The sequence below is a fragment of the Eschrichtius robustus genome, chromosome 18, assembly GCF_028021215.1.
Source record: "Eschrichtius robustus isolate mEscRob2 chromosome 18, mEscRob2.pri, whole genome shotgun sequence".
NCBI lineage: Eukaryota > Metazoa > Chordata > Mammalia > Artiodactyla > Eschrichtiidae > Eschrichtius > Eschrichtius robustus.
The window spans coordinates 69,973,779-69,997,390 of NC_090841.1; the positions used below are offsets into that span (position 1 = coordinate 69,973,779).

Sequence of the window (23,612 nt, forward strand, 5' to 3'; positions counted from 1 at the left end):
CCAATAGGATGTGTGTGTGGAGGCAGAATTTCCGCTTCCTCTGGGAGCCCCAGGCTTTCTCTCTACTGGTTGCATGAGGCCTGCCCACATTGTGGAGGATAATCTGTTTTACTCAGAGACTACAGATTTCAATATTGACTTAGACTGGTGTTTCACCAAATGTCTGGCACAGCCAAGCTGACACATAGAATTAACCATTACATTCACCAAACCTTCATCTAGTGGTTTTAGCACCATTGATATTTCTAGCTTTAATCTATCATTATTATGATGGTTCAGAATGGCAATGTTCTAACTCCATCATTCCTTCTATATTTATTGGCCTTTAAAAAATTAGAAAATTGCAAATAAAGCTAAGTTTCCCGGTAGTATGGTATATATATAAGTATTACTTTGATGTGCACAATTCCACATAGTTTTAGGTATTTAAATATCTTCTTCATTTGGAACTGATTCTGAGTACATTGTGACATATGGAGCCAACTTAATTTTCCCCCAGATAACTACTCTATTTTCCTAACACCATTTGTTGAAAAGTCCATGTTTTTTCCCAGTGATTTGATACGACACCTTTATCAAATTCTAAATTCCCATATATTTGGGTCTATTTTGATCTTTATGTCCCATTCTATTTGTTTGTCTTTTCATGACCCATATTCCCTGTTTTAATTATAGAGATTGTATAATACAGTTGGGAGACAGTTGTCTTTGGTCTCTTGCATTTTTGCACATCTTTTGAGCTGAAGATGCCTTTGTTCTGGGCTATCTTTCAAGGATATGTGTGTAGCAAACAGCCTTGGAAGATAGAGGCAGTGTCTCCTGGAAGCAAAGGGCAGGCATGGTCCTGCCCATGATGAAAGATGTGGGCTTCCTGAACTCAGGGTCTCTTCCCCTTAATGCAACCCACCTGGCCCTCTTCATGTCACCTCTGGGAAAGGCTTGGGGAAGCCACACAGGAAAATGTTGATGATGCCGATACTTTGGATTTACTGGGGGATCTCATGTCTTCTACAAGCATCACGCAACTGTGGTGGGGTAGCTTGTTGGCTTGGAAGAAGGGTAAAATCTCCCACTCTTCCCAGTTCTTGACGTTATCCTGCAGGGCAGTCCTTTCTCAATGGTCTTCTTGTTTAGAGTTTTCCTGGTATTCTTACATGTTTATCTGTTCATGTCAACTTTAGAATTCGTTAATCTAGTTCCCAAAGTTAATCAATCAAACAAAAACTTGTATTTTTATATGGAATGTTAATTTCACAAAGCCATTTAGGGAGAATCTATGACTTCATTGTTAAGGCTTCTTTTTTCTGTTCTCATGATCAATCTTGTAATTCACACCTTATCAATTAATTCTTGAACTACAGCTCTTCTTAAAATCAAATCTTGGATTTTGTCTTACACAAGAGGGGAGAAAACCCCTTCTAAATCGCAGGATGAAAAGCATCGCAGTCAAAACATGGCCTGTGGGGCTTCCCTGGTGGTGCAGTGGTTAAGAATCCGCCTGCCAATGCAGGGGACAGGGGTTCGATCCCTGGTCCGGGAAGATCCCACATGCTGCGGAGCAACTAAGCCCGTGCACCACAACTACTGAGCCTGCGCTCTAGAGCTCGCGAGCCGCAACTACTGAAGCCTGCGAGCCGCAACTACTGAAGCCCACGCACCTAGAGCCCATGCTCTGCAACAAGAGAAGCCACCGCAATGAGAAGCCCGCACGCCGCAACGAAGAGTAGCCCCCGCTCGCCGCAACTAGGGAAAGCCCACGCGCAGCAACAAAGACCCAACGCAGTCAAAAATAAATAAATAAATAAATAAATAATAAATAGATAAAATAAAAAAAAAAACAAACCAAAAAACATGGCCTGTCATTGAACAGGGCCTGGGCCCCATCTGTAAAATGGGTAATAGCAGAGCCCACTCCACAGGGCTGTCGTTGAAAGTAAATGAATTCATGCATGTGGAACAGGCACGGTAAGGGCTCAATAAATGGCAGCAAGTGCTATTATAATTATTTCTTTTTTTGTAACAGTGATCTTTCATCTCACTTGGACAAAAAAATCCCAGCTCTAGCCATTTTAATATGTGCAAATCTGTTGGTGAGGAAGCTCAGGATAACTTTTACAAAATGGAAATGATTTATTGGACACCTCTCCAACATGGCTACATTAATTTGACTACATTGGGTATGACTGTCTATAAATAAAATCCTCTCCCTCAAATGTATTTTTTCATTGAAAAACATTTTACATGTCTCATGGAGGCCACTACTTCATCATTTTTACAATTTAATGAGAATGAAAGACTTGTGCTTATGCAGAAAGGGATAGTAATGGATGGTTTTGTTCTGTATCAGAACTATTATTCTGAGTCCTCTGCCCTTGGAAATGTTTGGTTCATAGATTAATGTTGAGTTCAGCTGTTGTATAAGATACCTCTGTAAAAACCGGCCATTGAGGCAGTTCAGAACTAAATAGAAAAAAAAATTTCATTTGTTTTTCATTTTCTGGAGATGTATAATCCAAATAACTTTATTCTCCCTTAACGACAAATTGATGCAAAATATGACAAACTTAATGCAAAACTTTGTAAAAAGTTCAATTTTGAAATAAAACAAAAACACAAACAAAAAATCCCACAACTGAAAGGGGGCACAGCGGGCTTCAGAGTTTTTAACTGGAATTTGGTTATCTGCTTTATTCCAAGGTATAGTTTTCATTCTCATTATTTCATTTGGCTATTAAAAATCCTAATTTTTATGCCATAATAAAGGGTCTGAGTGATTTCCACGATAATGTGCTAGGCTTTTTTTTTTTTTTTAAAGCCTAAATCTGAAATGTGAGGGGAGTCCTGAGTTGTTAGGAACAGGTCCCTGGGCACAGTAACCTTTTGCAGAGGCAGGAACAAAACTGAGGCAAGGCCCGTGTGGGCCATCTGGAGCAGCCAGCTGAGATTTGAGGCGTGGCCTCCCAGCCCCAAACCATGCCCTTTGCCCCAAGACCCATTCCATCTGGGGAACCAAGAAGCTAGTTCACATCAGCTGGTTAGGCATCCAGCCTATTGACAGTTTCTCTCAGAAGGTTCTAGCTAAAACCACATTCCCCAGTTTTTTCCCAGGAATATTTTCCAGGGGCCCCTCCAGGTCCATTCTCTGCCCACCTCCACTCTGCTCTCTGCCCCAGGATGCTGTCTACGTGAACTGCCCACCGGGCTCCCTTGCACGGGCTTCTGGTTGGGTTCAGCCAGTGGGAGGCGGGAGGAGAGGGAGGTCAGGGTATCTCTCCTCCCAGGCTGCCTTGGGTTGGCTGCATCCCTCCTTCAAGGACCATCACCCTCTCCCACGGCTGAGCTGCCTTCTCTGGGTTCCAGTACCTGCTCACTCCCTTTGCCTCTGTCTCGTACTAGTAAGGTTTTTACCAGATCCAGGGGCTTAATCATCGTGCTGGTCCCACCAGCCTCACCCACAATCTTTCTTGCTTATGGTTCCTACACACTCTTCTCACTTCCTCACTTCGAGGGTGCCATCTGTTTTCTGTTGGGGGTCTGTATGAGTTTCCTAGGGCTGCCATAACAAATTACCACAAACTGGGTGGCTTAAAAGAGCAGAACTTAATTCTCTTACAGTTCTAGAGTCCGGGAGTCCAAAATCAAAGTGCCAGCTGTCAGCAGGGCCATGTTCCCTCCGAAGGCTCTAGGGGAGACTCTGTTCTAGGTATTTCTCTTAGCTTCCGGTGTTGCCAGCAAGCTCGGGCATCCTTGGCTTGTGGCTGCATCACCCCAGTCCCTGCCTTCCTCATGACACCGCACTCTCCCCTCTGTGTCTCTGTAGCTCTTCCTGTAAAGACACTGGTCATATTGGATTAAGGGCCCACCCTACTCTAACTTGTTGACATCTACAAAGACCCTATTTCCAAATAAGGTCACATTCACAGGAAACAGGGGTTAGGGCTTCAACGTATCTTTTTGGGGGGACACAGTTCAGCCCACAACAGGGCCTGACCGATGTAGTGCCCCAAGGGGGCTTTTCTCTCCCTCCAAATTCTCATGCCCCCAAATCTCCTCCACTGGTCCTTCGTCCTCCCCAGCCTTCTTCAAGTTGCTCTCCTACTTGATTTCCCAATCACCTCAAACGATGTCCCCCTGAAAACTCTTCTTTCTTTCCTGGTCCCATTGCCACCACCCTAGTTTTAAGGCATTCACCTCTTTTGCCCTGTCCTGCTCTCCTGACAACCTCCCCACTGCCCGGACCTGAGCTGGCTGTGCACGTGCTCTGCTAACAGTGATGAGTGCAGACGTGGGTCGCATGCTATGCACATACACCCAGTTGTGAGTTGAAAGTCTCTTCTCTCTCACGTGTGTACTGAAATTGACCATGACTAAGGAAGCACTGCTACCGGCATAGCTCTCCTATAACCACGAGGGGAAAATGAAGTGAGAATGATGTGGATGGAGAAAAACTGAAAGAAAATAGAGACTGAAAGAACGGAGTCACTGATGACATCGTAGAGCAGCTGGATCAACCAACCCTGCAGCCTGTCCTATCTTTGGACTTTCAGTCATGTAGCCAAACAATGTCCACGTTACCTACATCTGTGTGGCTTGCGGTTTCTGTTACTTGCAGCCAAAGGCAAGTACACCACTAGGGTTTTTCCCTGTTTCTAAGTCTAAGCAAAAAAAAATTAAAAACAAATCAGAAACCAACTTCCCTGGACGCCAGGTGGCCAGATCAGAATCTGAGGCTGCCTGGTTCTTAATGTCAGGATGTCAGTGGGGATAAATAACTTCTACTCTCCCTGGGTCCTTGGATTTTCAGCCGCACCAAGTCTGTCCTGAGTGGTTGCTGCAAATTGGCTTATGGCTTGAAGTCCAACGGAAGGAGAGTGGGAGCGAGCTAACCTCTGCAGGACCCGGCAGACTGCTTTGGGTTTGGGAAGAACAGGTCAGCAAACTAGGCCTGGGGAGAAGGTAGCTTTTCCAGGCATCTTGAATAAGTTGTTGGAAAGAGTAGAGACAGAAAGTCTGTTCAATCAGAAGAAGGCTGCAATTATACACCCGGGTCTCGGCGGTGGCGGACTTCTGGATAGAGATGTGGACTGAATAGAAATATTTACACCTACTCCCTCCTTAAACTCACTAAATGACAGTAAGGATAGTGAAATATATTTTTTTAAATGTATCAACTCACAAGAACTGGAGAGAAGAAAACAATATTGACAATTTTGGAAGCTGAAAAGCAGGTAGAAGAGTGGTGAGTGATTTAGCCAATTCAGAGAGCTGGATTCAAAGTTTTATAGTAAGGAAGCTATAAAATAACTCAAACTGCACACACACACATGCACGCACACACACACACATGCACACACTCACACCCATCTCAGGAATCAGCAGCATCAGCACCTTAGGAAGCAGGTGTGAAGCTGGGGCAACACGTGGAACCTGATTGTGAGGCTCCCCCATCCCGTTCCTGCACAGCGGGGTCCATGTCCCGCCCCACGACCTCCCTGGTGGTTTAGTCTCTGGAGAGGGTAAAACCAAGCATCAAGGGCTTGGGGACAGCGGGCACACATAGGACATAAATGAAGTCTTACACACTGAATGCTAAGTTCCTCCTCCCCCTCCACCCCATTCAGAGCCCAGGACAGTCATGCTTTCACCCTCTGGTCTGGATCAGCTAAAAAAAAAAATGCCACCTTCTGGGTTTCTGCAATAAAATGGCTTATCCATATTTCCTTAGAGTGAAGACCATGGGTCTGTGCACAGAACTTCCCAGCAGCTTTTCAGACCCCTCCTCTTAAACATGAGCAGACAGCCAAGAATCATAAGACATTTGGGGAAAAACAACTTGGAGGGAACAGAGACTAAATAGGGGAAGAATGCTTAAAATACCCACAGGCATAGTCTAAAAGGAGAGAAGACACCGTCATCATGAAATACAAGCTGGATACCATCAAAAATAACAATTCAGATAATTAAAAAGACTCTTCGGATTAAAGCTGGTAGGAATTAAGAAAAATAAATTAGGGAATTTGGAAAATAAGTTGAGGATTTCTCAGAAGTAAAACAAAAAGAAAAATGTAGGAGAGAAAGGATAAGAAAATTAGAGGCTCAAGAAGGAATAACATCTAAATAATAGGAGTTCTAGAAGGGAGCAGGGGAAATGGAGAGGAGAGGATTAAAATAAAATTCATGACAATGGCCCAGAATCCAAGGACATGAGTTTCCAGATAAAAAGGGCCCCCTGAGCAGCCAGCATAATGGATAAAAATGGATCCACACCAACATACTTCACCATGAAATTTCAAATTACTAGAAGCCAAGAGATGATTCTACAAGCTTCTAGGGAGAAAAACGTTTTCATACAAAAGATCAATAACCAGAATGCCTTGGGCTTTTCAATAGCAACATTGAAAGCTCAAAGTCAGTGGAGGGATGCTTTCAAAGTTCCCAAGGAAAATGGCTTCCAGCTGGAATTCTACACCCAGCTAAGTGTCTATCAAATGGGAAAGTAGAATAAAAACGTTTTCAGACATTCAAGACCCTAGAAAAAATTTACCTCCCATGTTTCATTTCTCAGCAAGCTACTACAGAAAAGTGCCCCACCGGGAAAAAAAAAAAAAGAAGAAGAAAAAAGGAAAGAATCAAGAAAAAAGATGACATGGGATACAGAAGGTGACAGGAGGTGACAAAGCAGAGAGGTGAAGGGGACCCCAAGATACTTTTAAAAGGCTCTTTCTGGCTTCCAGATTAGAGTCCTTCAGAAGGCTCCAGAAGAAACCTCTTTAAGATGATGAAATCAATAGAACATTTAGTGTATTTGATCATATTTAGAGGAGATTTACTAAACCAAGGAAGATTTGGAGGCTGAATTAGTAAAAATATATAGAAGAGTAAGCAAATTTTTAGAAGAGTAAGTAACTCCAGGGAAACCAAAGTACAGTATCTGCAGAGAAGGAAAAGCTAATCTTAGTACACTACGTAGCTTATGTGAAAACAGCACTTACATGAGCATAACAATGTGACAGTGAATATTAATCTAACTAGAGTCAGTGTAAAGCGGTCCTGGGTGGATGGGGAACACCCTCCCCCCAATACAAGTGTGCATTTGCAGCTGGTGTGAATGGCATGGGGGGTGTGAGGAAGAGCTAAATTCTCATTGTCTACAGTAGGAAGTTAATATATAAAGTTGAGAACTGAGAAACCAACAAGTAGTTATATAAGCATGCCATTTGGAGATAAACCATCAGAATGTTTGCAACAGTTCAAAGCGGTGCCTCTAAGGAGTGGGAATTGGCCAGGGGAGGGAAAACGGCAGATTGCTATTTCTCAAAACAAGTCTTGTAGAGATCTTCGCCTTTTTAGACTTTGCATGTACTGATTTGATTTTTAAAAGACTAATTAAAAAAATATACTACATTAATACAGAGTATTCAAGATGGATTGGGTTCGGAGAATTATTTTGACTCAGGTGGGTGTGGGTAGATTTCATGCAATCAAATCTTTAGTGAGAAGCTTACCGGGTGCCTTACCTCTACCTTGTTAAAACAAACTTGAGGTAGCAGGTGACCAGCCACTCTGCACACAATCTTGCCAAGCTATTGATTAAGGGAAGCATAATCTGAAAGCTTCACCCCACCACTCATTGGAGAAGAACAAAGGAAGGGTTAGTGCAGTGCTGTTTCCTACCTCTGTTGCCAAAACCACATTGTTTAGGGTCTACCATTCTTTGATTTATTTTTAAATTGCAGTCAGAAATTTCAAAGGCCAGTCAAAAGGCTTCATATGCACTTAATCACGGCTGAATGCCACACCTAGCTGATACTTGATTTTTATCCTTCAAGCTGAAGGTGCGAAACATCAGTTTCAACATCTATGTCTATGGCTTCTTGGCCCCAGGGTGGATTTTGCTGCCCAGTGATTGGAGGAGTGGGGTCAGGAAGGAGGATGGTCCAGAAGAGAGGCTGGCAGGGTTCCGTGAAACTCCTGGAAAGAGTTCCAGCAAATGGAGGCAATGTTCCAAACTGCTGGTAATCTTCTCAGGGCAGAGATGGGGACCCCAGCTCAGGCCAGGAAGGAACCCCATCATACTTAATTTTGCAACAAAATGGGGTCCAAGCAGGGCATTTGTTTGTAATACTCAAAGTTCCTCTGTGTGGAGGTGCTGATATGTCGAAGGCAAGGCACAGAGGCCTTGGCTGGCACACCTTGCTTGAGAAAATGATCTAAAAATTATACATGCTTCTGCCAGGCATTCCAGGCACCACTGGGGATGTTCTTAAGAAACTCCCAACACATTTTTTTCTCAAATCAAAGTCAACACATGTTTGCTCAATAAAATGAGAATTCTCATTTCCACAGAGGCCTTCAGCAGGGCACATGCAGATGTGAACAGAACAAGAGAACAAAGGACCCAGAGGAAGGGAGAGGATGTGAGAGGAGTTTTGCTGTTTCCGGAGACGTGACCACCAGCATCTTGTTCGGAACAACAGCACTGAGGAAATCCAAACCTTGCCTTGGATAGTTTACATCTAAACATACCTGACAAATTTATAGAAACAGAGACATGCCTGTATTTTACCTGTATCATCCTATTTCTTATGCTGGCCATCATAGCTTCTAATGACTCACGATGCTTTAGGAATTTCATTTTCCCCAGGAAAGATTCACTGGTGTTGATGGGAGATAGGGGTTCCAACTTAAAGTTCATAGTTTTAAATAGCTGTGCTCAGTGACCCATGTCATGCTTCCGTGTACTTACTAGATCCAAAGTTGTTCCCGAAAGGCACACATTATCGCTAATCACAGTGTTTGCACCGTGCTTTTACAGTTTCTATTGTGCTCTCACACGATATCGAATGCTGTGGCTTCAACCTTGGTTGCTAATAATCCCTGGCGCGTTTAGAAAAAAACAGATGCCCAGGCTTCAACCCCCGAGTTCTGATTCTGGGTCTAGGGAGGCCCAGGCGCTGGGATTAGAGCCCCTCAGATGATTCTGAGGAGCAGCCCGCATTGAGAACCACCGTCTGGCAGCTTCTCAACACGCATAGGAAAGAACCCAAAGTCTTATCATGGCCCCCAAGGCCCTACACGATCAATCCGGGTCACCTCTCCCTCGCCCCTTGCTCACCACGCTCCAGACACGGGAGCCTCTTTGCTGTTCTTAGACACACGAACCATATTCCCATCTCAGGCATCCGCCCTTGTTAGGACCCCTTCCGGAATGTTCTTCCCCATCTCGCTCCCTTACTCCATGCATGTCTCTGCTCAAATGTCACCTCTTCAGAGAGGCCCTCCTGGGCCACTCCTTCTAAAATACCAGCCTTCACCCCTTACTCTGTTTATTTTTTGTTTCATAGCACTTATCAACACCTGACACTATTATATATTTATTAGTTTACCTGGCCTGTATCAGTGCCTGGAAACCAGGAGAAGCTTAACAAATATTTATTGCACAATTAAATGAGTGGATGAGGATGTGTATTAGATAATGCAAACTCTGGCTTGTAGGAAGTGCTTGATAAATGTGTTTCTTTCCCAATTCACACAAAGCCTGTTGCTTCCACCTGCTGCCTGGTGTCATCCCAAGGAACAGCGACCCCTGCTGGAATTTATACCTGAGTCCCAGATAGAACAGAGTCCACTAATGCCAGTCCCAAGAATGGAACTTCCAGGAAAAAATACGCAGTGTATGATGAGGCCTTCTGATGTGCATTCATGAAAAATTCCGAATAAGGTAATTATGACATTTACAAAAGCCTTTTGTTGGCATGTTGTCGCAAATTTTCCCAAGGATGTTCTCTTCTGCCATCTTGTGGCCAAACTCGGGAACTTCCAGGGGAGCAGTTTGCGATGCCCTTGCTTAGTCAAAAGGAAAGTTGGGGGCTGGGCTTGCCCAGGGCCATTGGGCAAAACACCTGTGGTCATTTAACCAGGCCCTGGTGCTACCCAGCTTCTCGGGCTTCTGTTTTTTAGAAACAGGAAGCAACCGAGGTGACTGCCTCGATTGGTGGCTTCTGCTGGGGAACAGCAGAGAGAAGCAATAGAGGGCCATTCCCTGCCCGAACTTTGTCCTCCCATTCTGACACATCCCTACATAAACTCTTCACAGCTAGACCCTGGCGATCTGGTCTGGGTACTCAATAAATGCTTGCCAACTCCACAAGGGCAGGCTTTATCTATTTTGTACCCCTAGTGTATTAAACTGCATTGAGGGCTTCCCTGGTGGCGCAGTGGTTAAGAATCCACCTGCCAATGCAGGGGACACGGGTTCGAGCCCTGGTCCGGGAAGATCCCACATGCCGTGGAGCAACTAAGCCCGTGCGCCACAACTACTGAGCCTGCGCTCTAGAGCCCGCGAGCCACAACTACTGAGCCCACATACCACAACTACTGAAGCCCATGTGCCTAGAGCCCATGCTCCACAAGAAGAGAAGCCACCACAATGAGAAGCCCGTGCACCGCAACAAGGAGTAGCCCCTGCTCGCCGCAACTAGAGAAAGCCCATGCACAGCAACGAAGACCCAACGCAGCCAAAAATAAAATAAATTTATAAAAAATAAAATAAAATAAACTGCATTGAGCACAGAGCAGGTGCTTACTAAATAATTGTTGTTGAAGGAATGAAATAATCATTGTGAGTGTTTATAGAGCACTTACTACTTGCCACGCACTGTAGGAAGCCCAAGCACTGCACATACATTGTCTCCTAAATTAGGCTGACCAACTCATCCCAGTTTGCCCAGGACTGCCCTGGGAACTCCCTCAGTCCCTGACAAACAGGGACGGTTGGACCCTGTATTAGCCAGCTTGGGCTGCCTTAACAAAATGCCACAGACTCGGCGGCTTAAACAACAGGAATTAATTTTCTTACAGTTCTGGAGGCTGGAGGTCCAAGATTAAGATGCTATCAGGGTTGGTTTCTGGTGAGGCCTCTCTTCCTGGCTTGCAGACGGCTGCCTGGGGGTGGTGCGGGGAGGGAAAGAGGGGGCCGCAGTGGGGAGAGGGAGAGAGCTCTCACTTCTTCTAAGGGCTCCCTCCCTCCTGCCTGGGCTGCCTGCTGTAGGGCCTTAATACTTATTGGACACACGTGGGTTGTGATTTTTAGTAGCTGAGTGGGATATATTAAGAATTCTTTGCAGGTTTGTAAGCCAAACCAAGGATCCAAGTAAGACTGATGACTCATTGAAGGTTAGTCTTACCAAGACTGAAATCCGTTGAACAGCATGGGGCAGCTGAGAATGTCATCTCTGCCCAAAGGTATAGTTTTGGGAGGGGCTCTCTGCACCTCGTGCTGGTAATTGCAGAGCTGGGAAGACTTACACAGCGAATTCTGTGAGAGACGGCCTGCACCTCCCTCCTCTTCCCTGTGGTGATGGGGGAAGAGACTGCTTTAGGAGCCACGTATGAAACGGAAACTGTTAAGGGAAGCACTTTCTTCATTCAGCACTTAGGGCAGGACTCTCACACAGCAAAAGCTCTTAGGGCCCCTTACTGGCCTCCGGAACCTGCCGCCTTAAGAAGTGCAAGGCTCTCGGGAATTCCCTGGCGGTCCAGTGGTTAGGGCTCTGCACTCTCACTGCCGAGGGCCAGGGTTCGATTCCTAGTCAGGGAACTAAAATCCCACAGGCCACGCGGTGTGGCCAAAAAAATATTTTTTAAATGAAAAGAAAAAAAACAACTGGAAAATATTTTTTAAAAAAACCAAAAATGTGCAAGGGTCTCTGTTTCAAGGGCACCAGAATAGCAACCTTACAGATCCGGCTCCTGTTCCTTATGAGCCTTTAAACACATCTATGGAGCCTCCAAGTCTCATTAGAACAAGCCAGACATTCCAGTAAATAAAAACCCTGGAGGCTCTGAGTGGTCAGAGGTCAGCAGGATTTGGGAAGGGGGGACAGACGCTCCGTGGTCAGGCTGCAGGGGCTGGAGGTGGGCTGTGTCCCCGCAGGCACACCTCGGAGCCCCGGGCGGCCCAGGCTCTCTCCTGTTTATCGCTTTTGATCAGGTGTGAGCTGGAGGCCCCAGACACTCAGGGCTTCTCCAGGAAGCCTGAAAGACCTCCGACATCACAGGATGGAGGTGAGCGGAAGGGGAACTGCTGGAGGCCTCTGGGAGGAGCGGGGAGTGGGGAGTTAGTGTTTAATGAGGACGAAGTTTCAGTTTTGCAAGATGATAAAAGTTCTGGAGCGGGCCGGTGGTGCCGGCTGCACAGCGGAGTGGATGCTTTTAATGCCTCTGGACTCCGTAGACTTCAAAATGGTTCGCGGTGAACTTTGTCATGTATGTTTTACCACAGTGAGAAAGGAAACCAAACAGCCTGCCCGCTCTCTGTGGCCCTTGCTGTGACTTGCTGGCCACTCCTCCTTTGTAGCCCACACCTACCCCTGCCTCCCAAGCCGGCTGCCCCTCACGTGAGACCCTGGCCCCCGCATGGTGAGCTTCAGAGCTGATCACCATGACCTCGGAGGAGCCAATGCCAGGACTCCCACTGGCCATGGGGACGTGCAAAACCCAGATCCATGGGGGAGGGGGTTCCAGTGTTTCCAGAACGTCACAAGGTCTTTACAGGAGGTCCTGGATCCCTCTAAGATGGTAACTGTGTTTAATCTGTTCTGTTTCATCCTTTGAGAGCAGGGTTTACCAGCCTCTCCTCCCTACACATGGCCCCTCTTGCCCATCTAGGCCAGCCCTGGGGTATCCACCTGGATTTCGGGTGGATCGTGTTTCTCTGAGGCCTCCCAGTGCCCCCTTTGCCCTTGTCCCTGGCACATCGCTCCTGCCATCACATGTCTGCATTTGACTACGTGAAAGAAGACAGTACAGCCTGGTGATTAGGAGAGAGGTACTTCTCCCCGCTCAGACATGCTTGGGTTCACATCCTGGCTTGGCCAACTGTTGGGTATATGGCCGTGGGCAAGTTACTTAAGCTGGTTATTCCTCAGTTTTCTCATCTCTAAAATGGGGGTAATAAGACCTTCTTTAGTATCGTTATAAGGATTAAATTCAGTTAATCCATACTGTCCAGTAACCATTGGCAGTGTGAGGCAGGCTGGTGTAGTGGCTGGTAGCCTGGGCTCTCGAGCCAGACAGTAGATGTGACCTTGGGCAGATTACTTGGTTTCTCTGTGCCTGTTTTCTGCTCTGTGGAATGCGAATAATAACAGGAATCTAAATTAGGGCTGTTGCAAGGACCACATGCTTGTAAACGTGACACAGTAAAGTGCTTCACATGCTGTCTGCCCATATTCAGTGTCCAATAAATGTTAACTACTACTATTTGTCATAAAAAAAATGAAGCTGCAGGACTTCCCTGGTGGCGCAGTGGTTAAGAATCCGCCTGCTAATGCAGGAGCACGGGTTTGAGCCCTGGCCCGGGAAGATCCCACATGCCGCGGGGCAACGAAGCCCTTGCACCACAACTACTGAGCCCATGTGCTACAACTACTGAAGCCTGCGCATCTAGAGCCCATGCTCTGCAACAAGAGAAGCCACCGCAATGAGAAGCCCGCACACCGCAACAAAGAGTAGCCCCTGTTCGCCGCAACTAGAGAAAGCCTGCGTGCAGCAATGAAGACCCAACACAGCCAAAAATCAATAAATAAATTTATAAAAAAAAAAATGAAGCTGCAAAATGTCCAGAATGCATGACAAAAATCTATGGCTAAAATGGTCAACAAAAATTAAACTGGAAGGTGCATTTAATAAAGTAACTTTATAAAGCCTAAAATAGACTGCAAAATAAATATGTTAGTACCCTGAAAGAAATAAAGAACATCCACAAAATGAAAAAAAAATTATGGAGACATGTGGAAACAAAACAAGAATAGGCCAATAAGATTCATGTGGACATTATAACCACTGTTCAAAATATCCTCCATCAAAAAGTCTACAAACAATAAATGCTGGAGAGGGTGTGGAGAGAAGGGAACCCTCCTACACTGTTGGTGCAAATGTAAATTGGTGCAGCCACTATGGAGAACAGCATGGAGGTTCCTTAAAAAACTAAAAATACAGCTAGCAGGTGGTCCAGCAATCCTACTCTTGCGCATATATCCAGAGAAAACCATAATTCAAAAAGATACATGCACTCCTATGTTCACTGCAGCACTATTTACAAAAGCCAAGACAAGGAAGCAACCTAAATGCCCGTTGACAGAAGAATGGATAAAGAAGATGGTACAATGGAATATTACTCAGCCATAAAAGAATGAAATAATGCCATGTGCAGCAACATGGATGGACCTGGAGATTATCATACTAAGTGAAGTAAGTCAGACAAAGAAAGACAAATATCATACGATATCCCTTATATGTGGAATCTAAAAAAATGATACAAATGAACTTATTTACAAAACAGAAACAGACTCACAGACATAGAAAACAAACTTATGGTTACCAAAGGGGAAAGGGGAGGAGGGATAAATTAGGTGTTTGGGATTAACATACACACTAGTATATATAAAATAGATAATCAACAGGGACTTATTGTACAGCACAGGGAACTCTATTCAGTATTCCGTAATAACCTGAATGGAAAAAGAATCTGAAAAAGAATAGATATATGTATATGTATAACTGAATTAATTTGCTGTACACTTGAAACTAACACAATATTGTAAATCACCTATACTCCAACATAAAATAAAAATTAAAAAAACAACAAAACAAAAACCCCACAAAATATTCTGGCTTTTAGGTATAAGCAATGAAATCCTGCTATGTACAATGAAAGCACTTCCATTCCAGATACTCTCCCCAACCCATGTAGGATCATACTTCAACACTCAGCCAATGTTCAAGTCAGTGAATTATTTTGCTTAAACACTGATCAGCAACTTAGAGAAAGGTGTAAAGCACAAAAAAATGGGGGCCAAGGAAAAGGCAGAAGACCAGAGGTTGTGGATCTGGCCCCATGTGTCCCCCTCGGCCACTCCTGCCCCATGACACTTGCCATTGTCCAAAGTCTTTTGTCTAGAACCCCCACGGTCGCACCCATCAGTCTTGATTACGTTTGGAAGAAATGGGAAGATTAGAGGGAAGATCACTCTGAAAACTCACCCCTGATGATCAAAGTGCCCCGATGCCCCCCGTCCCCCCTCTTATCCTTTAAAGGCCAATGGAAGTCACATTAACACTGAGTTAATGTTTTCGTCCAACTGCAAAGCATACTCAATGTTAATGTCATAGTCGACTGAGGGGCAGGTCTTCATTCAACATTTGGAAGCCTGGTGTGTGCCAGGTACCCTCAAACAAAGGATTTTAGAGACTTCACATTGTCTCGTGTTCTCTTTGTTTTGTAGGAGAGGAAAATGAGATTTGAAAGGTGAAGAGTTGTCCCATGTTACCCAACGGCTGTAAGAAGTGTTAGGACCAGAATATCTTTTGAGGATTTAGGATGACTTCTCTTTGGATTATTGACAAGAGTGGGGTAATGCAGCTGAGAGCTCATCATCGTGACTGTTGTTTTCCTCCATCGAAGGCATACTGTGTAAGTTAGAGGGTAGAAATGACCAGAGAGGCAAAATTCGTAGTCTCTTATAGCTAGTCCTTCACACTAGACCTTGTCAACGAGGCGCATTCAAATCACTGCTCAGTGTTCTGTTCTCAGCCTCTTCCATCTCACTCCTCATGGTCCAAGAGATTTAAAATTGTTATTTAACACAAAGAGGCCAGCCACCTTCCGGAAATTAAATGGATCACAGGATACATGCAGAGAGCTTCCGGCCCACGGAAAGCTGGATAGTCACAACACACCAAGGGGTGTGTGACAGGAGTGCAGAGGAGAGGCAGCCAAACTGTTGCCAGAGCTGCTCCAGGTCTTTGCTCAAAACCTGCCAACCCCTACCTTTGGCAGGAGTGAACATAAATCTTTAAGTTAAAGGGTCCAGAGATAAGAAAGGAAGCTACAAACAAAAAAACCCAGATGGGGACTTCCCTGGTGGCGCAGTGGTTAAGAATCCGCCTGCCAATGCAGGGGACACGGGTTTGAGCCCTGGTCCGGGAAGATCCCACATGCTGCGGAGCAGCTAAGCCCGTGCGCCACAACTACTGAGCCTGAGCTCTAGAGCTCGCAAGCCACAACTACTGAACCGGCATGCCACAACTCCTGAAGCCCGCACACCTAGAGCCTGTGCTCCGCAACAAGAGAAGCCACCGCAGTGAGAAGTCCGCGCACCACAATGAAGACCCAACGCAGCCATAAATAAATTAATTAATTAAAAAAACAAACCCAGGTGGAACCAGCTGGGACCAAGATGGTGGCCTGAATCGAATCTGACCTCCAACAGACCCTGAGTCTCATTATACACTGATTTTACTACATTAGCATATTAAATGACACACCTACCAACGGCCATGACCGGACATCAAGGACCAAAAAAGGATAAAAGCGGTGGCACTCCACTCCCTCGGAAAGAGCCCTGCCCCTTCCCCAGTAGACTTACGCATATGCCTCCCCATCATTAGCCTCACTCCTCCTCCCTTGGTCTTTACTCTAAAATTAAATCCCTCTCGCCAGGTGGGTGAGAAGTTGATCTGTGAACTTACCTCCTGTTTCTCCATTCTTTGGCCCATGAATAAAGCTTGTGCTGTGTCCACCTCGGCTTCACTTTCATTATTTGCCTACTTGAACCCAGCTGGGCTAGGGCTCAAACAGGGACCATGCAACTTAATTTGGTAACGAAACTGGGGAACAGGAAAACCGTTGGAGGAAGTGGCCTGGATCCTGAAGATGAAGAGGATTTTGCCAGGAGGAGTGCGTGGGCGAGGGGTGGGTAGAAAATAAGTTGTCTCAAGACCTGATTTTTCTTTTGTCTTTGACTAGAAGTGAGAACCCATTGCATTCCAGGAACTAGAAGAAGCTGGTGGGTCAGAGTGAGCAGAGAGAAAGGTGACGTATCCACAGAAGAAAGAGCCTTCTCAGTTAAGGAATGAGGACTTGATCCAAAGGGCAGAAAAGGTCCTCAGCAAGCTTTGATCATTACATTGGCGTTTCTCACTCTAGACTTTGTCTCTCTGTTTCATTCCGTCTCCACACTGCAATGATGAGCTTGTGCATGAAGCATCTTAGAGATCAAAGCTCCTAACCCAGGAACCAGTTCCCACATTGAGAACTGTGCACACGTCTGTCTAAGAACTGTTGCTCGTTTTTACAAGAGTGCCAAAGCAGACTCGTTCTGAGTCTGATACCTGGGAATGGTTATATGATAAATATCTATAGGATGAATTAGGCAGGAAGTGTTTATAATATTTTGGAACCATTTCTATTCAAGTAGAAAAATGCTCACGAGTATTGAGAAAAACACGTTGAGATGGTACAAAAATATGCACACAGGAAGCTCCTAGTAATAAAAGAGAAGTGTAGCCACAGATAACCCTGAGAAAAGTAGGAAACAAATTTTGATATTTCATGTTCCTGGGATTTACTGTACGTTGGCCTTGCTTTGTTCATGCTTTTATCACCTTCTGATGAAATTTTAATGAGCGGGCACAGCTTTTATAATCAGGAAAGGAAATGTTAAGGATTTCTTACTCTGCCCCCAAATACACAGACACTTACTCTTAAGAATGAGAATTTATTTCATACCATTGAAACTCTAAAAATCATGACTTGCTTTTACCTGAGTAGTTTTTTGAGTCATACATAATTTAAAAAGAGGTAGGGACTGGAAAAACAAAACTAAAAACAGAAGGTAAAGTTACCAGTTCCTACTAGCCGGTCCTTATTGTGTACCATTCTAAAGGCTAAACACTCACTTTTTGCCTCATTTAACATTGATTCCATAGAGTGTTCGAATGCAAACAACATGGAACTTTGCCACCATTTCAAAAATTTAAGTTAGTCCAAAATAACTTTGTGTGTTAGGAAAGGAGTTAAGTGCAGGGTATGGACTCAGTGTTGTAAAAGTATGTGTATGTGTGTGTGTATGCTTTACATAAGACTTCTCTGAAAAACAAACAAACAAAAGGACTTCTTTTAGAGTGTTAGGGTCATTGCTGGCTGCTTAGAAAACAGCTTTCTTGGTTTGGTTCACAGTTCTGAAGTCTTCCCCATCAGCGGCCATACAACAGAGTGTCCTGCCCCCAGGGGACAGACACCTGGGCACATCCTGGGCCCAATCCGTCCTCCACTTGCTTCTTGATATTCACATCTGTGTCTGTAAGACGGGGTCCAACTTGGGATGTGGGTTACTCTGTTCCAGGTACTTTTTCTTTTCATCCATATCAAACTGAGCGTCAATCTCTGCTGGATTGACGTACGTATAGAATCGGGCCATGATGGCAAATATTATGCAGACAACCAGAAGCAACGCCGCAAACAGAACATACTCGGCCCACTTTGAAGGAATTGAAGTTGGAGCAAGGAGAAAAACAAAAACAATACAGGTTATGGGAATGTATATATCGCGGGTATTTTTTCTTGCGACATCCAGATCAAAGGTGTTGGAAATGCAGTTGTTAGGGGAAATTGGTAGCTACTGCCACAGATACAGAATGGCCAGCTTTTCTTGAATGCCCAATGTAACAGTAACATTCTTCGAACAGCTCTGGAGTGCAGACACCCAGGACTTTAAGAAGATGAGACAAAATTTCTGAAAGACCCAAGTCTTAAGACAAATAGCTGGCCCCTGGAAGGATGGGGACCAAGAGCACACCAGGCAGTACTCTTGAGAGAAAAAGAATGTGCTGAAATGTTCTAAGTTAAGACCCCCATGTTATCTTTTGGCAAAACGTTGAGGTCATGAGCATGCAGGATTAGCACAGGCTCTGATGGGACCTGGTGGGGGAAGCAATGAGTCTGATGGGGTAAAGGGACAGCTCCCTTATGAGGCAGAGATTCTGAGTGCTGAAGGAGAGTTCCAGAACCAGAAAAGCCCTCATTTTATTTTAAGGGGAAAAATTACAACAACCTTTAGAATGGCTTTAACTTTAGGTATTATGAAACTTTCTGGATAACACGCCTGCTTTGGGGCCATTGAGCTGCATTCACTGAAGCCAGGAAAGATGTCTCCTTTGATAGTAAACCATATGAGGGTGTAGGTATGTTAACCCCATCCGGTTACATCTGGTTATTTTCCAAGTAGAAATAAGAAGAATCAGCACACACTTGGCCATAAGACCTTTTTGTATCTGCCCTATCTGGCTCGTCTGGCAGTGTTATTCAGCCATTGGCCAAGATGACCACGTGTATATACAGACAGCTAGGGAGGGTCGTTGCGATGACGATTAACAGGCAAGAAGACAGAGGTACGCGCGATCTCTGTCTGCATCAGTACCTGTTCACTGAACGGGCCTGCTCCTGCTACAATAAGAACAATGAAGTTGCCAAATGCCACTGTCAACAGCCACCCTGCTTGAAGCACTGACTTCATGTTGGAAGGAGCCTGAGGAAACGAAACAGAGTGAGTCCCAATCTAGACGTCAACCGCAGAGCAGGAGAACACAACTAACTCACTGATTCCCTTAATTAGGCCGTCTACCCCCAAAATGCACATTAAGAGTCAGGCTGGTTTAAGTGTAAAAAGGATTATCACTTGGATAACAAGACATCCCAAATGCTCCTGTGGTATGAACATACAAGAATCCTTTGTTTTTCACTCTCCACATGCTTGCAAAGTTGTCATCCTAATGAAATGGACGAATCTACAGATGAACCGATTCTGCTTCTACAGAAGAATTTTCAAACAAAGCCATCCCGTCCGACCTCTCCTTCCCCCCGAATGGAGGCTGCTCTCTGCGCTGTCATCTTGCTCTTTGGGGAGCTTCCCCGCTATGTCACCAAAACTTCTCTTAGAACTCTTGTCACCTGTGTTATAGTCACCTCCTTAACTAGACTGTGAGGTCATTGCAGGAAGGGATTACCCAGCTCATATTTACAATCTTCACTGCAAAACTTGAAGGTATTGGGCATGCTGGGGTTAGGACGACTGTAACTGTATTTTGATAAAATAGTTCAGAACCTAAGCTCTAATTTAGGTATCAGCAAAATGTGCCTCATTAGTCTAATATTCACAAAAGCAATACTATTTTTTAACTTTTAAAAGCTAGGCCTCAATCAGTGTGTTTACTGGGAGCTACAAAGAGACCTCAAGTGAACCTTAAAAATAATGAGGACACAGACCTATGCATGAGCCTGTTATGAACAGGGTTGTTTCAGAACGTGGGATCCACTGACCATCACGACCCTGGTAATGGTCGTTAATATAGGTTTTCCTACTTAGGACCCCAAATCTCTAGCATGTGACTGGGAATTCAGATACCTATATATGGACACTCATGATACTAAATAGTAATATTCTTTTTTTTTTTTTGGCCATGCCGTGTGGCTTGCAGGATCTTAGTTCCCCGACCAGGGATTGAACCTGTGCTCTCGGCAGTGAAAGCATGGAGTCCTAACCACTGGACCACCAGGGAATTCCCTAAACAGTAATATTCTTATTCAGTAAATAAGACTTGGTAATTTCTAAAACCTTGTTTGGTAGAACCTACCATAATGCTTTCTAGAATTTTCTTTCACACTGCAAATACATGGCTACCCCAGCTTTTAATTAAGTCCCAGCAGCATTTTTTGAAGGCAGGGCTGTAGGAGAGGGGTGTACAAAATGATAGACAAGAAACCTGAGAATATGAGAACTCCAATCCTGTGACGGAGAAAACCACCTCGCCGCAGGTGAGGAGGAAGTACTGGGGGATTTGCAGGGCCATGCTGACTGTGTTCGGGGCAATATCTTCAAATATCATCGGTGCGGGGCAGCTGTTATCCTAAACCGGTAAGGCAAAAGCAAGAAGAAGAAATGAAAATCTAGACTGCTTCCAGAATAAAAATTGCTCAGACAGGCAAACTGAATTTGGACCTTCAGGGTTACACCATAGGATCTATCCAGAGAGTACACATTTTAAAAGTAAATATGTTAACACTGCATTTTATCCTTGGGATGGGATGGCCTTGGTAGGATTTGAAAATATGTTCACTAGCTTTTTCTTCTTAAATAAGAGAGCAGATTGGAAGTCAGGTTTGTTGAAAACATTGCCAGCTCTCTGAACTAAAAGCTTCCAAGGTCCATGTTAATAGTCTATGAGGACACTGGTCAATGTGAACGTTTAGAGCAAGTCAGTCTGTTTAATTTTATTCTAACGGTGAACTTAAGGCAATGATAAATCACAGAATTAGTGGTGAACTGAATTAATTCTAAATTCGTTTAAAATACAGATCCTAATATCACTCTGTTAAATCATTACTATGTCCTGTTTTCAAGCACTCATATCAATAAACTTTGCGTGGAACTTCTGATTCAGTGCAATGAGTTACTAACCTTCCTTGTGATTACATAGGTATACGCACTACCAAATTCAAGGTAGGATGTTTTGAACTCATTTTCACAGTGTTGTAAAATTTCTGATGAGTTTATTGTGAAGCTCTTTCTATGAAAAGAAAGATTAATATAAATTAATATTCTTGCTATTGAAAGTTTCAATGTATTATTTAAAGAAAAAGATTTGAAACCCTTGAACTTGGGAGCAAAGTGTCCATTGTAGGTACTTACACGCCAGAAGAGAAAAAATGATATTCGCTGGCATTGTGACTGGTAACGTTTTCATAAAGTTGCTCATCCACTGTGACATTGAAGCTCTCAGCAAGAGCATTTACAAATCTGAAACAGAAAACCATCTGTCTTGTGAGTGGACTATGGAATGATTTGCTCCAGGTCACAATATGTGCATCTGAAGTTGGGCTCTGTTCCTTTTTGGAAGGAATTTAAGATGTCTGCAGAAGATTTCTAGAGTATAAAGGCAGAAAGTAACTTACTCTAGGTTTGCCTTTGCTCACCTCATGAGAACACACCTAAAAGAATTTATTTCACACAGGTAAATGCCGGGAACTGTTCTAAGTACTCTGTGACTAGGAACTATTTCAGTGGTATTTTGGGATATTAAGTACAGATTGAAATAGCTGCTGATCTCCTCCCCCTCCAGAAGGCAGCCATGTCTTTGTGCTTCTTATTTCAGAAGCTTGACAGCCAAAGTGGTGAAGGACCAAAAGCAGTAGTTGCCAAGTACCTAAAAGACAGCCTCCAACTGGGGCTTTTTTTACAGCGTCAGGGAAGCCCATTTATTTCCTTTACTTTAAAGAGCCGCTTCAGGCAGGGAGGGGCTCCAAGGAGTGGGCAGGAAGACGTGGGCCAGCCCAGCAGTCAGAGAGAGTTTTGAGGAATTCCCTTCCGACGGCAGAGACCTGTGTCTGCAGGTCGTGCAGTAACAGAGATCAGCACCCCACGGGAATACGGCTGGGAATGGAACACCCAGGAGGACTGGGTGCTGGGTCCCAAGGTTTCCAGTCTCTGAAGCATTCCCCGTGCCCAAGCTTCAATGGGACCGTTTGAGTTGTTTGCCTCCAAAGGACCATATAGGTGGTGACCGGGTGGACAGATGATTAGAGATCCCTTCCTCAAGTGTTCCAGGCTAGGGAAGACTCTGATACTCTTGTACTGCCCCAGGGAGAAGGGGGCTACTCCAAATAAGACCAGCGGCTCTTTCCTACCAGATAGGTGATTGAAGGCATACAGAAGATCATCCAATTCAGAGAACGAGAAGTAATAACAGTATACACCTAAGTACCATAAAGAACCATTTAACTTCCACATCCCTAAAATACATGGTGATGGAATAAAATTTACGTTTTAGGGCAGGACAAGAATATGTAAGCATAACATTCCCTGCCCTGTATTGAGCACTCCCTAATATGCAGTGTGCATCTGCATTATACACTAACTTGACCTCCCCAAAGGTGGGAATGCTGGCTCCACCATAAAGATCGATTTTTTTCCCCTTTCTTCTGACGTCAGCAATGTTAACTCCTTGGAAGATAACGTTCTTTCCTAATTCTGTAAGGGGTCGTGGTGAACTGCTGCTTGCTTTGTATGTGCAGACTTGGACTATGTGTTTTTGGTGAACCTTATGTAAAAATGTCACTGTGTCATTTTGATGTACAATCTTTTGTCTCAAAAATGTATATTTTTAAGTACCTTTGTGGTTTTTTTTTTTTTTTTGGCCACGCCAGGCAGCTTGTGGGATCTTAGTTCCCTAACCAGGGATTGAACCCAGGCCCTCGGCAGTGAAAGCGTGCAGTCCTAACCACCGGACCACCAGAGAATTCCCTTGAGGTACCTTTGTATAAATGAAGTACCTTTGACTTCTAACAAGTGGAACAGTCCTCAGAGTTTTTTGAAAGACTGTCTCCTGGGTTATAATCTTTTAGATCAGCTCGAATAAAATTCTCTACTTCTCCTTTAGATGGACTATTGATTAATTTTTTTGTCAACAGTGGCCAAGTTTCATCTACTGTGTGGCAATAAGTAATATTGGTCAAATTCCAGGGACTGAGAGAACATTTTTATGAATGAAACATTTGACTTGGTGTCATTTAACAGGTGATTAAAATAGAAAACAGAACCTGATGTAGGTCAACAGGACCCTAATACAGTGACTATTGCTCCAAACTGTAAATGCCACTTTTATAAAAGATTAAGATGAACCATTCAAAAGAGAGACAGTGGAAACAGTATGAAATTAGGAAGTAGACCCTTGGGCCTGGGGCCTGGCTTTATATATTATAAGCCAGAAGGCTG

General features: G+C 44.3%; 1 protein-coding gene across 1 annotated transcript in view; it reads right to left on the minus strand.

The window, feature by feature from the left end:
- Positions 1–18,131: 18,131 nt before the first annotated feature.
- The window catches only part of SLC15A1 (solute carrier family 15 member 1), a 34,565-nt gene continuing 29,084 nt past the window's right edge, over positions 18,132–23,612 (minus strand). The window contains exons 19-23 of the mRNA XM_068526527.1: positions 21,531–21,638; positions 21,300–21,408; positions 20,605–20,748; positions 19,263–19,370; positions 18,132–18,323 (exon numbers count right to left, since the gene is read on the minus strand). Of these exons, the coding sequence (XP_068382628.1) occupies positions 18,132–18,323; positions 19,263–19,370; positions 20,605–20,748; positions 21,300–21,408; positions 21,531–21,638 (661 nt within the window). The remainder of the gene's footprint in view (positions 18,324–19,262; positions 19,371–20,604; positions 20,749–21,299; positions 21,409–21,530; positions 21,639–23,612) is intronic.